This window comes from Erythrolamprus reginae, chromosome 1 (assembly GCF_031021105.1).
Source record: "Erythrolamprus reginae isolate rEryReg1 chromosome 1, rEryReg1.hap1, whole genome shotgun sequence".
In the NCBI taxonomy this organism is placed as follows: domain Eukaryota; kingdom Metazoa; phylum Chordata; class Lepidosauria; order Squamata; family Dipsadidae; genus Erythrolamprus; species Erythrolamprus reginae.
The window spans coordinates 261242595-261255635 of NC_091950.1; the positions used below are offsets into that span (position 1 = coordinate 261242595).

Genomic DNA, 13041 nt, shown 5'->3' on the forward strand with positions numbered 1-13041 from the left:
CTTGCTTCTTCCACCCGCCCCCTTTAGCTGCTCCTCCCTGCCCTCTGTTCGCCTCCCTTCTAAAGTTTGGGATTTTCGTGAAGGATTTGCACGCATTATTTGCTTTTACATTGATTCCTATAGGAAACATTGTTTCATCTTACGAACTTTTCACCTTACGAACCTCCTCCTGGAACCAATTAAGTTCGTATGATGAGATACCACTGTATGTCCCATATTTGGCTACATAATAAGAAGGGCGGACTTATTGGAAAAGACCTTGAAGATAGGAAAGGTTGAAGGGGAAAGGAGAAGGGGACAGCAGAGGATGAGAGGGTCAGACAGTGTCATTGACACGACATTAATTTGGGCAAATTCCAGCAGACAGTGGAGGACTGGTGGTTTGGTGTGCTGTGGTCCATCGAGTTGCAAAGAATCTGACATAACTGAACAACAACAACTATATAAACATATACACATATTCATGAATAATCTTAAGGCCGAGCTAAACACTGGATGTTCAATATTTGTCAAATGTCCCAGATAATCATGGTTACTCTGATGGTTACAAACAATCACAAAGCAACCAAAATCCAAAATGCTCACCTTTAAAAACTCAAGGAAGGCAGGTTTTGTAGCACATGTTTTCTTGAGAATCCCCACAGCTGTGCTAAAATTGATTACATACTCACTGTAGGCATCTAGTACCATGGATTTAGAGAACTAAATGACACAATAAAATTAATGCACTATCAGTTAGTTACAATATAGAACACATATTCAACCTACCCAGCATGTAGTCAAAACCTGTAACTTTTATTTTAAACCATTTGTCACTTTTTAAGGATCTCTACAAAAGGCTGAGATTTTGCCGAGAAATCTCAGAAATGCTACTTCTATAAAATAATATTGTTTTGGCATTTGCTTTCAAAGATCATAACTCATAATTTCAGTGTCACTGATACTATGATACTGTGTTGTTAAAGATAGGCTGGATAGACCATGATAGCAATAAATCAAGAAATGTCTGATTCAATCCTGTAGCATATAAATGAGCCTGTCCATCTGATGAAGTGAGCCGCAGTTCATAAAGAATGCTAGTCTTAAAACATGATACAATAGGTCTGAGAAATCTAATTCTGAAACCTGTTTTATACCTTTGTCACTTTTAACTATGATACATGGATAGAAAATTAAAGGGAAGAAGAAATTGTATTCCTTTTAATTGTTAATTAGATTGGGTTGTTCAAACAATACATCAGAAGGCAGCAGAGGTGAATAACTTCCATATCCTTTCCAAGAAAATAAGATGGATATGGAGGGTTTTGTTTTAGGATTCACAATTAGTTTTTCCAACCTGCAGTTAAAATTAAAATAAAAAGCCCAAATTTCTGAACCAATTAGCAATGGAAAAATATTTTCAAAGGTATACAAATATGTCTCAAATTAAGAGTGAGGCGGCTTCTGAGTTTATTTACCTTTAATTTGAAATTGTTATCCACATTATTAGAGATTTAAATAACCAGAAAAGTTTAAGAAATGTAACTTTTATTAAGATCTTAAAATTGAATGCTTCTTGTTGCTAGGAAACTATTAGCACAAACGCCAAACTGAGTCAATTTAAAAATAGGCTCAGTAAATTCATGATTTCACTGTAAGGATTTTATAGTGTCCTAAATACTGCAAGTACACACTTATAACACTTAGCTAAATTTAAACTTTCTCAAACCAAGTGATAGTGATAGCAACTGGGAATGATATTGTTAAAATATTTAAATTTAGTAGCTGGAGCAGTGGTGTTGTGAAATGAGCCAGAACATACAGTTGTGGTGGATTGTTATCAGACTGCTAACTGCGTGAGGCAATCTGCACTGTGATTGGTTGCTATGGGTGGGGAGTGGGAGTTTCCCTTCCCCCCTCCTTTTTCTTGTGTGTGCTCTGTGATTTACCTCACAATGCTCCTGTTTGCCTGACTATATAAAATTAAAACCAAAATGGAACACAATAAGCAAAATGTTGCCACCATTTGTCTTTAGGAGGGCAAAGGAATCTGATCTGATCTGACCTTGGGACAGAGGTCTTTCTTCTTCTTTGGAATTTCACTTGTTCAGTCCATTTATGAATTAAACAGACCTAAATGACTGACCCCAAAGCTATGATCATGCACGTACTGAGGCAACAAAGACATCCCCGATCATTTCGACAGAATCCCACTCCGAGACACGGCTTGCCAGGGCCATCTGAAACATTGAATGGCACTGAAGAATTTCTTTAATTCGGTAGAAGACCATCTTCAGTTTTCTCTCACTCAGTAATTTGGGCTCCATCTCCGAAAGAGGTTTTTCGTATTGCTAAAAATTTAAAGAAGGACATCAAACAATTATCAAAAGCTATAATCAAATGAATTATCTTCATGACTACAAACAAAAACACAAGTGAGATTCATTTGTCATTGTATTTATTCGGCTTCAAAATGACAATTACTTACCTCTAATATTCTTTTCAGAGCATCCACATAGTTTTTCTCACTGTCAACCACAGCGCCTAAAATATATCTTCGCACAACCTGTTAAAATATAATATGGCACAATCATCACCTTAATTTGCTATTCAAGGACATCTCTGGGCAAAGATTAACTTTATGCTCTCTCAAATAGTCTTTGTCACCTTTGTCTGATAAAATGGGGAATCTGCTCAATTATAACTCAGTGAAACTAGAAAGTTCATTTCATGAATGAAAAACCATATCCATTATTTCAGAGACTTATTCCTTATCTTTCAACTTCATGCGCAGGTAGGCCTCGACTTACAATCACAATCTGAAACAGAATTTCCATTGATAAGCAAGGCATTTACTCCCAATTTTATGGCCTTTTTGGTCATAGTTAGTGTTGGGCGAACCGAATCTGCAAAGTTCGGGTTCATACCAAACTTTGCGCAGTTCGGTATACCGAACCCGAACCTTTGCAAAAGTTCGGGTTCAGGAGAGCACCAGGAAGCACCGCCGCCCAGCTGTCCCCTTCCGGAACATTCGGGATGCTTCCCGGCGCTCTCCTGAACCCGAACTTTTGCCGAACCTGTGGGTTCGGCATTCGGGAGAGCGCCGAGAAGCACCCCGGCAACGGCGCTTCCCAGAACAGCCGGGGAGCTGTCGGCTGGTCGGGAGGCGCAAAAGAAGGTGGGGAATCCCACAAGGAGATTCCAAGGGCGGAGCTTTGACGTCACTGAGACATCCTTCCTGACCGGCTGAAACGGGGACTTTCCCCATTGACGTTCCTTGTCCAAAGCTAGCTGGGAAAGTCATAAATGATTATCACATTGTAAATGTATGCTGATTGCTAAGCACCTGAATTTTGATCAAGTGACCATTGGGATACTATGACAGTTGTAAGTTCAAGGATTGATTAATAAGTCACTTTTTTTAATGCCACTGTAACTACTATATGAATGGCTGTAAATCAAGGACCACCTCTATATCATTCCTACTATAAACATCTATATTAGACATCTAATTCATGAAAAAGTACACGATTTAAAAAGAAAACGTCCAGAAAAAAAAGAACAGAGAAATGGAGAGAAACAAAAAGGTAAGCTCAATTATGAGGGGGAAAAACGGGTGAGAAGCTAAAAACATACTTATCTAGCAAACAGACATCTTAAAAAGTATACTGTGGAAAGCAACTCATGTTAAATGTAATAGGGCAGTGATGGTTAACCTTTCTGGTGCCGAGTGCCCAAAGCGCGTGGGTACGAATGCACGCGCACGTGTCCCAATCCCCCAAATGCAATGTGAGTGGCTCCCATGCATGCAACCCTTGTCCCCCATGCATAACTCCCCCCAACGCCCCATTTTGGCTTCCAGGTTGGTGCTTGTGTGGCGTCCCAGTGCCCTGTTTTGGCTTTCAGGTTGGTGTGGGTGGCAGAAGTGGAGTAGAAAGGTAGAGCGCGCTGGGGAGGAATCTGCAGAGGCCCCGCCTCTGCGCATGTATGGCAAAGCCCCGAAGACCAGCCAGTCGGTAGGAGGCACACATGCATGGGCAGTGGAGCTGGGCTGGGGTGACAACTGGTATGCCCGCAGACAGGGCTCTGCATGCCACCTGTGGCATAAGTACTGTAGGTTTGCCATCACGGTAATAGGGAGTAAGGTTTATCTCCCTTTAGATTTGCTTGCAATTTAACAATTTAAAGATGTCACTGTCATTTAAAATGATTTAATGCCTGGCTATGTCACAGTGAAGTGCAAATTTTATAAAACCCATTTCCACTGTTAAATACACTTTAGTTATTCGAACATGATTGATCTTCGGAGTCTTCGGAGAGGGGCGGCATACAAATCCAAATAATAAATAAATAAATGATGCTTACATCCAGTCTTTTTTAAAGTTGCACTGGTAAGAGCAAAACGAAGTAAGCCATATTATTTAACTTCCCTCCAGTCACTCAATACCCAGAATTACCTTTTGGTTCGCACTGCACTGAATAAAAAACTTTTTCCTGCAGCCCCACATTCACAGACAACTAAACCTGCTGCTTTGCTTAATTACACACCATTCTCTCCACAAAGATGAAAACAGATGGATAAATTGCAACTCCAGAAAAAGTGCCAGTACTATTTTAATCCTATCTGCAAGAAGATGGAGAGCCCCTGTGGGTTTTAAAGTACTCTCAGCTAGAGCCGCAAAATGACAACATATATTTACATGTTTGGAGTTTTTATACTTTTAAATAGAAGAAATATACATTTGCACACAAGAAGCAAGAGTAATAGGTTGGGGGAAGAGCCTTCATTCGTTGTCTCCACAATTGTAAATACCAGAAAGCAGTATTTTGATCAAACAACTGCATACAATATAAGTAAGCAATATAAGATCTATCAAGAAGTGTTAAAAATAGTAGTTAACAAAAAGAAATATTTCTGAACTAAAAAAAAAAAGAGTGCAGTAAAATCCTGCAAAATATATAGAAATGTGGCCGATTTTGTCACTCTGTAGGTACAGCAGATTCCTATAGCAGAACTTGAACTAAATTAGGTTTACAGGAAGCATATGTATATGCATCTGCCAGGATGTTTCTAAACAATAACTGTGTTCATATACAGGTAGTTCTTGACTTACAACAATTGAGCCCAGAATTTATGTTGATAAATGAGAAAAGTGTCAACTGAGTTTTGTCTCATTTTATTTTATTTATTTATTTATTTATTTTATTTATTTATTGGATTTGTATGCCGCCCCTCTCCGGAGACTCGGCGTGGCTAACAGCAATAATAAAACAGCATATAATAATAATCCAATACTAAAAACAGTTAAAAACCCATTATTATAAAAACCAAACATACATACAGACATACCATGCATAAAATTGTAAAGGCCTAGGGGGAAAGACTATCTCAATTCCCCCATGCCTGGCGACAGAGGTGGGTTTTAAGCAGCTTACGAAAGGCAAGGAGGGTGGGGGCAATTCTAATCTCTGGGGGGAGTTGGTTCCAGAAGGCCGGGGCTGCCACAGAGAAGGCTCTTCCCCTGGGTCCCGCCAAGCGACATTGTTTAGTTGACAGGACCCGGAGAAGACCCACTCTGTGGGACCTAACTGGTCGCTGGGTTTCGTACAACTTTCCTTGCCACATTTTTTAAAGTGAATCACTGCAGTTGTTGAATGAATAACACAACTGTCAAGTGAATCTGTCCTCTCTATTGACTTAATCATTTATCATAATTCTCCAATCACACACTGTTTTGGGGCAGTCCTTTGCAGGAGATATAATCTCACTCTATTCTCTTTAAGTCAGTATTTTATGTTCTCTATGAAACTGGATTAATTCTTTCTGTACAGAGAGCCTGCAGGTTTTATTTTATTTTATTATTCTGTTTTTAAAAATCTTAGAAAACAGTAAGGCCTTCATGAATTCTCATACCAGCTAAAGAAGATGGTTTCACTTTGAAATCATCCCCCAATAAAAGTTAAGCTATTTTCTATTGTGCTAAATTGAGCCCAGGCCTTTAGTCAACTGATACATGGACTAAATTTTAGTCCAAGTTTAGTCCAAGCATTTCTTATCTACCTAGGAAAGGAGCAAAAGACATACTGTATACAGTACAAGGGATTAACTATGCCACCTGGTGGTAAGCAGCAGCATGTTCAGAATTAAATCTTTTTCCTTCCTATATTGACTTGTCTGTTACTAATTGCAAGATTTGAAGAAAATCACCATCAGGAAAGAACATGTCAAAATACAAGTCACTGAGGTTGGTGCAATTAAGTCGTATTTTAGTTGCTCTTCAAAAACTCTACTTAAGGGATTTACCACGTCAGGGTTTGTCTCAACAATCAAGACAATTAATTTCATTTGAATTTCAATTTTGTGAGACAAATGTACATAAATTAGACATAAGATGTAGCAAAGTAAAGTTACTGTTGGAAATTAAGGTATGTACAAAAAGACTGGGGATTAGATTTCAACAGCATCCAATGCACAAACCTGTTGTTGGGATAATCCATCTGGCATCGGAGTCATGATTGCTTCTGTGTGCATGCAGTCTACATCAATAAATAGCTCCTCTTCCTCCAGACATGTAGCTCTGTGTTCTAGAAATAAATGATATTAGAACTTAATATATATAATCGGACCTAAAAGAATTTATTTCTCAGCTAGGATTAGCGACCGATTAGGTCCCACAGAGTGGGCCTTGTCCGGGTCCCGTCAACTAAACTATGTCCGTTGGCGGGCCCCAGGGGAAGAGCCTTCTCTGTGGCGGCCCCGATTCTCTGGAACCAGCTCCCCCCAGAGATTAGAACTGCCCCTACCCTCCTCGCCTTTCGTAAACTCCTTAAAACCCACCTTTGTCGTCAGACATGGGGGAACTGAAATATCTCCCCTGAGCCTATACAATTTATGTATGGTATGCTTGTATGTATGTCTGTTTAATAATGGGGCTTTTTAATATTTTAAATTGTAAATTATTAGATTTGTTATGAACTGTTTTTATTGTGTTGTGAGCCGCCCCGAGTCTACGGAAAGGGGCAGCATACAAATCTAATAAATAATAATAATAATAATAATAATATTAATAATAATAATAATAATAATAATAATAATTTGTTCCACCACTATTGAGTAAAAATTTTGAATTCATTGTTCTAAGAAATGATAGTTGACCTATCATTTACCAATGATTTTTATATAGCACTATGAATATTGAATAATTAATTATCTAAAGTAAGAACCCTTTATACTCTGTCCATGAATTTACAATACACAGAAAGCTGACATGTGCCAGTGCAGCTTTATGCAGGCAGGGGCTTTCTAAACCACCTATTTGTTCCTCATCAAGTCACTGATATATGAATGAGAAAAAAGGTTGATTGTACATTTGTTGGTTTAGGGATAGTGATGACAACATGAAAAATGTTGAATTAAGAATTGAAGGTTGTTCTGAATGTGATTAATAGAAGTATAAGGCGGAAATAGAACATGTGGAAGAAAATGGAATATTTAACATTAAGGGTGACTTAGATGGATCTATGATATATGTTCAATGTATTCAGAGTTTCCATGTATGGGTTTTCTTTATGTAGAGACATTCAGATTGTTAACTGAGATGCATGGCAATGAAGTAGTGGTTTGACAGGGAAACAGAGCAAAGAACTGACATTTATAAAATAAAGGGCAAAAACCTAAGAGGAAAGAATAGGATTTGTGTCTCTTAAAATGTTTACTAAAAATGCAGAAATGGAAACATACATATTTTTAGACTTGCAAATGCCACTACCAATATAAATGTAATGGTTAGTAGCATGCAGTTCATTTTTAGGAATGTTTCACAAAAGAAGCAAAAATGAGCTCATCCTTCAATTCACCATGTAATATGGAAGGCAGCTTTGGATATATATATCAATATCAATAAAATTAACTGCCTTGGAAATGGCCCTGGGTTGGGCTGGGAGGCAAATAAGGAGCTGTGATGTTCCTTCAATACACCAGGGTGATTCGACACAAAAATATGTAACCCTTCCCTGGTACAGAGCTGAAGGGATTGGATACTGTAGCCTAGAGGATAATTCTCTGCCTTACAAGGCAAAGGTTGCAGGTTCAAGTCCCAATGGGTATGTATGGCTAGCTGATGAGGCCAAAATAAGGCCGAAATAGATCTATCCTAGTCTCCCTTAATTTTCAAATTCAGCAACAAAACATGTGACATATATATATATACAGAGAGAGAGAGAGAGAGAGAGAGAGAGAGAGAGAGAGTGAGAGAGAGAGAGAGAGAGAGAGAGAGAGAGAGAATAAGCTGAGTGCAGAGGGAACAGGATAATTAAAGACCATGTATCAAGAATATATTACTTTTCTTCTATCCAATCACATCCGACTGTCAGAAATGGCTTGGAGAAGTTTCTGCAGTTTTCTTGGCAAAGTTTTTCAAAAGTTACTTGTCTCCAAGGTTCTAACCTGATGCCTTAACAACTATATTAAACTGGATCTTTCAAGAATATACAGATGCTAAATAAATGTAGACACAACACAAAAAATGAATGATCAGTATAAAAAAAAGTACACCAAGCTAGTCTAATCATAGATGGTGCCCCAAAAAAAGTATATTAAGAGAAAAAGGAAATCCCAAAAAAGTTGTAGTTGAATATGTCATTGATGAGATCTTGAAAGAAAGAAACTTTTAAAAGTTTTCTTTAAAAGAGATTTTTTTTTAAAAGCAGTGAGGGAAGTGGCAACAAACATGGTAAGAACAAGCAATAAAGAATTGTTTAAGGACAGAACATTTGAGGGAGTACATGGTGTTTCTATAAACTATAACACCCTAAGTCTTTTCCCACTGTGCCATCCTTTTCATTTCTTTGCCTTACCATCTCACTCCTTTTGATACTCTGTATAATATTGCTTGCCATCTGTGACAAACTGGTGTGTTGTGTGTGTGTGAAGTCCAAAGTTTTTTCCTCTAAGATATCCATTAATGAAAATTAAGTATTCAATTATATGTACAACATTTACAGTATTTGATTTGATTAGGAAAAAAAAAACTGCCTGAACTGAATCGCAGAGTTGACCTATAATTGTTTTCACATCTTCGGTCAAAAACCATAGCATGTTCATCCAAAACAATATAATGCTTAGCAGCAGAAGTAATAGAAGTAACATTACAATCCCAGTCAAGATCGTCAATGTCTTTTCCATTTCTGAGAGTGAAACCTCAATTTCAGTTAATTTCAATTATTCAGTTAATAAACTCAATTTAATTGCATGCACACACATACACACACTTTTTAAAATCTTAAGATCAATTCTATTTCCGCCCCCCCCCCCAAAAAATAAGATAATAATTCCTTACCTAAAAATCTACCTATGAGCTAAGACTGTTTTCTGAAGCTATGTGATTTGAAAGAGAAATAGTTAAACATCTCAATGCTGTTTTGCTTTCAATGGGTAATTAGTACAATGGTCCAAATCAAATTAGTGGACGGTCAGTGCATACCTTGATTAATAAAGGACTTAGTCCTGATGAATGACCGGCCTTTCTTCACAGCCGCTTTAGTTTTTTCAAGACCGTCTTTGGTGCCCTCCCTTGCAGCTCTCATGAGCTTCTGCATCTGCAAGGCAGGGACAAACAGATCCTGCATGTTCACTGAGTAATCAGAGTGGAATTCAAAGTGTTACAAACGCTATAGCAGACACGACATGACAAGCACCGCTTGTAAAAAGAACAATGTCAGGTTGTGGAGACCAAAGTCAACAGCCTACGGCAATTATTAATGCCTGGTCATTAATATGCCAGCTTTTATTTGGGTTTTTTAGGGCATATCTCCCATATTTATACATACATGTATACATTGTTTCAGGGAGACAATGAAAACACACACGCAGAGAGTATTTTCCAGTATTTAACCTCCTTAACAGAATTTAAACAAGCTATTCCACTTGCAATTTTTATTCCAGCCTCTTCTATTTCTCTCTCTAGACTCGTGATGGCAAACCTATGGCACAGAGCCATAATGGAGGGCACACGAGACTTTGCGTGCACGCGTACGTTGGCCAGCTGATTTTCAGTCTTGGGAAAGGCCATTTCCCCCCTCTGGATGCTTCAGGGAAGTTTCTCTGAAGCCCCAGAGGCAAAAAAAAATGCACAATAGACAAACACAATTCTGGTTTGCCGTTGTACTGTTTTTAGCACTCAGAGAAGCTTCTTGAAGCCCCAGAGTGCAAAAAAACATACAATGGGCAAACGGGAAGTGCGTTTTCCAAACTTCCCATTTGCCTTGTTGTGCTGCTTTTTGCACCCCAGGGCTTCAGGAAGCTTCCCTAAACCCTTCAGAGGGCAAAAAATAGAACAACGGCAAACCGGAAGTGCGTTTCCCTGAACTTCCAGTTTACCCATTTGGGCATTTTTTTTTCAGGTATAAAGCTTCAGTAAGGAATATGCTCATGCGCGAGGGGCAGTGTGGCAGGGTTGTGCATGTGTGAGGGGGAGAGAAGAGGTGTGGGCATGTGCACACATGCTAGCACACCCACACAACCCATTTTGGCATGCGAACCAAAAAAAGGTTTGTCGTCACTGCTCTAGAGCAGTGTTTCCCAACCTTGGCAACTTGAAGATATCTGGACTTCAATTCCCAGAATTCCCCAGCCAGCATTCGTTGGACAATTCTGGGAGTTGAAGTCCAAATAACTTTAACATCAAGATACTGTATGTCCAACTTAATATGCGGATAAAGAGATCAGAACATTGGACTACAATTTTCTTGAAACACTGCTGCAACTTTCAATGCTTATTTTTATGGAACTTATATGAAGTAAGATAAGCGGAACATTTTAACATTTATAGAAACCATCCTACTCCTTCGATTGTACAAATCTTCATATCCGGAAACTGGGGAAAGGGGCCAACCAGTATGAGAATTTCCTCGCATAGCTCACCATGCATGTCCAAATTTGGAGAGAAAGAAGGAGACTGCTCTCAATTTTCACTTGCATTTGCAGTTTCACTCTCTCTCCTCCTTTATGGAAACTAGTTTCCCCTCTGATTCCATAACAAGATAAAGTAATGCTGGTATCTCCAATTCCATGTTAACTATTTAATGCTAAAGGGTACTTTTATTGAAAAAGAAAAATAACATTTATTTAAACTCAAAACTCCCCCCAAAACTAAAATCTACATGATCTTCCAGAGATATCCACTAAAGCAGACCTTCGTAATGACGATTCATCTAGGTGAATTAAACTGCAACAGCATAGCCAAAAAATCCATAAAGAAAATTAACTGTATTTTTCATTATTTAAATATTAAAACAGCAGCCCCAAAAGTTGGCATAAAACCCCTGATAAAGTTATTTTAAACTGAGATGCAAACAGCACAGGAACCAGATGCCCCCGGAGATCAGAATTGCCCCCACCCTCCTTGCCTTTTGTAAGCTCCTTAAAACCCACCTCTGTCGTCAGGCTTGGGGGAACTGAACTACCCTTTTCCCCCTAGGCCTATACAATTTATGCATGGTATGTTTGTGTGTATGTTTGGTTTTAAATAAGGGTTTTAAAATTATTTTAAACATTAGATTTGTTATATGCTGTTTGCTACTGTTGTTAGCCGCTAAATAAATAAATAAATAAATAAACAAACAAACAAACAAACAAACAAACAAACAAACAAATAAATAAATACTATTCTTTTTTCATCAGCTTTGTTTACTAAAACGCCCGTTCATTGTGTCTGCAGAAACAAACGTTATAACATTTATCTGGTTAGAAAATCAATGATGTTACCTTCAGCTCATGTTTTTGCTTTAGTTGCTGAATCTCTACTCCTCCTACTGTGTTGGTCATCAGATCTTTCATCTTTTTCTCATAGTGCTCCTTTAAACGGGATAGGTCATGAGAGAACTGCAGCAGACAAAAAAATACAATCTTAAAATTTAAGGCGATTGGGCTGCATGTGCACAAACTGCTACGGGCCAGATGAGAGGGGGGAAAAAGAATAATGATATAAAAAGGAGGGGGGCAGGTTGCTCCTTGGTAGACCACAACTGAGCCCAAAATTTCTGTCACTAATAGTTTTGCCCCATTTTAAAACAGTTTTTGCCACAGTTGATAAGTGAATCTGGCTTCCTCGTTGTCAGAAGGTCACAAAAAGTGATTACATGACACCACAAGACTGCAACCATCATAAACATTCATTCATTCATTCATTTATTGGATTTGTATGCCGCCCCTCTCCGAAGACTCGGGGAGGCTAACAGCAATAATAAAACAGCACATAATAATAATCCAATACTAAAAACAATTAAAAACCCATTATAATAAAAACCAAACAGACATACAATACCATGCATAAAATTGTAACGGCCTAGGGGGAAAGAGTATCTCAGTTCCCCCATGCCTGGCAGCAGAGGTAGGTTTTAAGTAGCTTACGAAAGGCAAGGAGGGTGGGGGCAATTCTAATCTCTGGGGGGAGTTGGTCCCAGAGGGCCGGGGCCACCACAGAGAAGGCTCTTCCCCTGGGTCCCGCCAAGCGGCATTGTTTAGTTGACGGGACCCGGAGAAGACCAACACATGAGTTGCCAAGCGTTCAAATTTTGATAATGTGACCATGAGGATGCTGTAAGAAACAGCAGCTGGATATAATAGGAATGGGATATTTAAGAAAGGTATACGGCCTATGGTAGAGAACCAATTTAGTCTAGTGGTTAAAGCAGCAGGCTAGTCCAGGTACCACCTAGGCCATGACAGCCAGCTGAGTGACCTCGGATCAGTCACTTTCTCTCTCTCTCAGACCAACCCCTTTCACAAGGGTTGTAGTGGGAAAAATAGGATGAGGAAGAAATTATTAATTTGCTGTTTTAGCTGCCTGGAGTTATTTACAAAAATAATAAAGATGGGATACCAATAAATAAATAAAAATGAAGTCTTTATTTATGGCCTTAGACTAATTTTTAGAGGGACATTGCAACAATATTATCTGTTACTTCAACCTGTTCCAATTTGGACTAATTTGCTCTGTAATGGAGTATGTGGCTATGGTACTCTTTCATAAAGAAGACAACATTCAGCTTAATTATGAAGCA

General features: G+C 38.6%; 1 protein-coding gene across 3 annotated transcripts in view; it reads right to left on the reverse strand.

The window, feature by feature from the left end:
- Positions 1-13041, reverse strand: part of ARHGEF10 (Rho guanine nucleotide exchange factor 10) — a 115083-nt gene that overhangs the window by 59973 nt on the left and 42069 nt on the right. Inside the window, exons 9-14 of one of the 3 annotated variants that reach the window (XM_070732897.1) lie at positions 11744-11860; positions 9462-9576; positions 6458-6564; positions 2468-2545; positions 2151-2330; positions 586-702 (exon numbers count right to left, since the gene is read on the reverse strand). In XM_070732897.1, coding sequence (XP_070588998.1) covers positions 586-702; positions 2151-2330; positions 2468-2545; positions 6458-6564; positions 9462-9576; positions 11744-11860 — 714 coding nt within the window. Of the gene's footprint in view, positions 1-585; positions 703-2150; positions 2331-2467; positions 2546-6457; positions 6565-9461; positions 9601-11743; positions 11861-13041 lie in introns of all 3 variants that reach the window. The other 2 variants (XM_070732894.1, XM_070732898.1) reach the window with 2 other exon arrangements.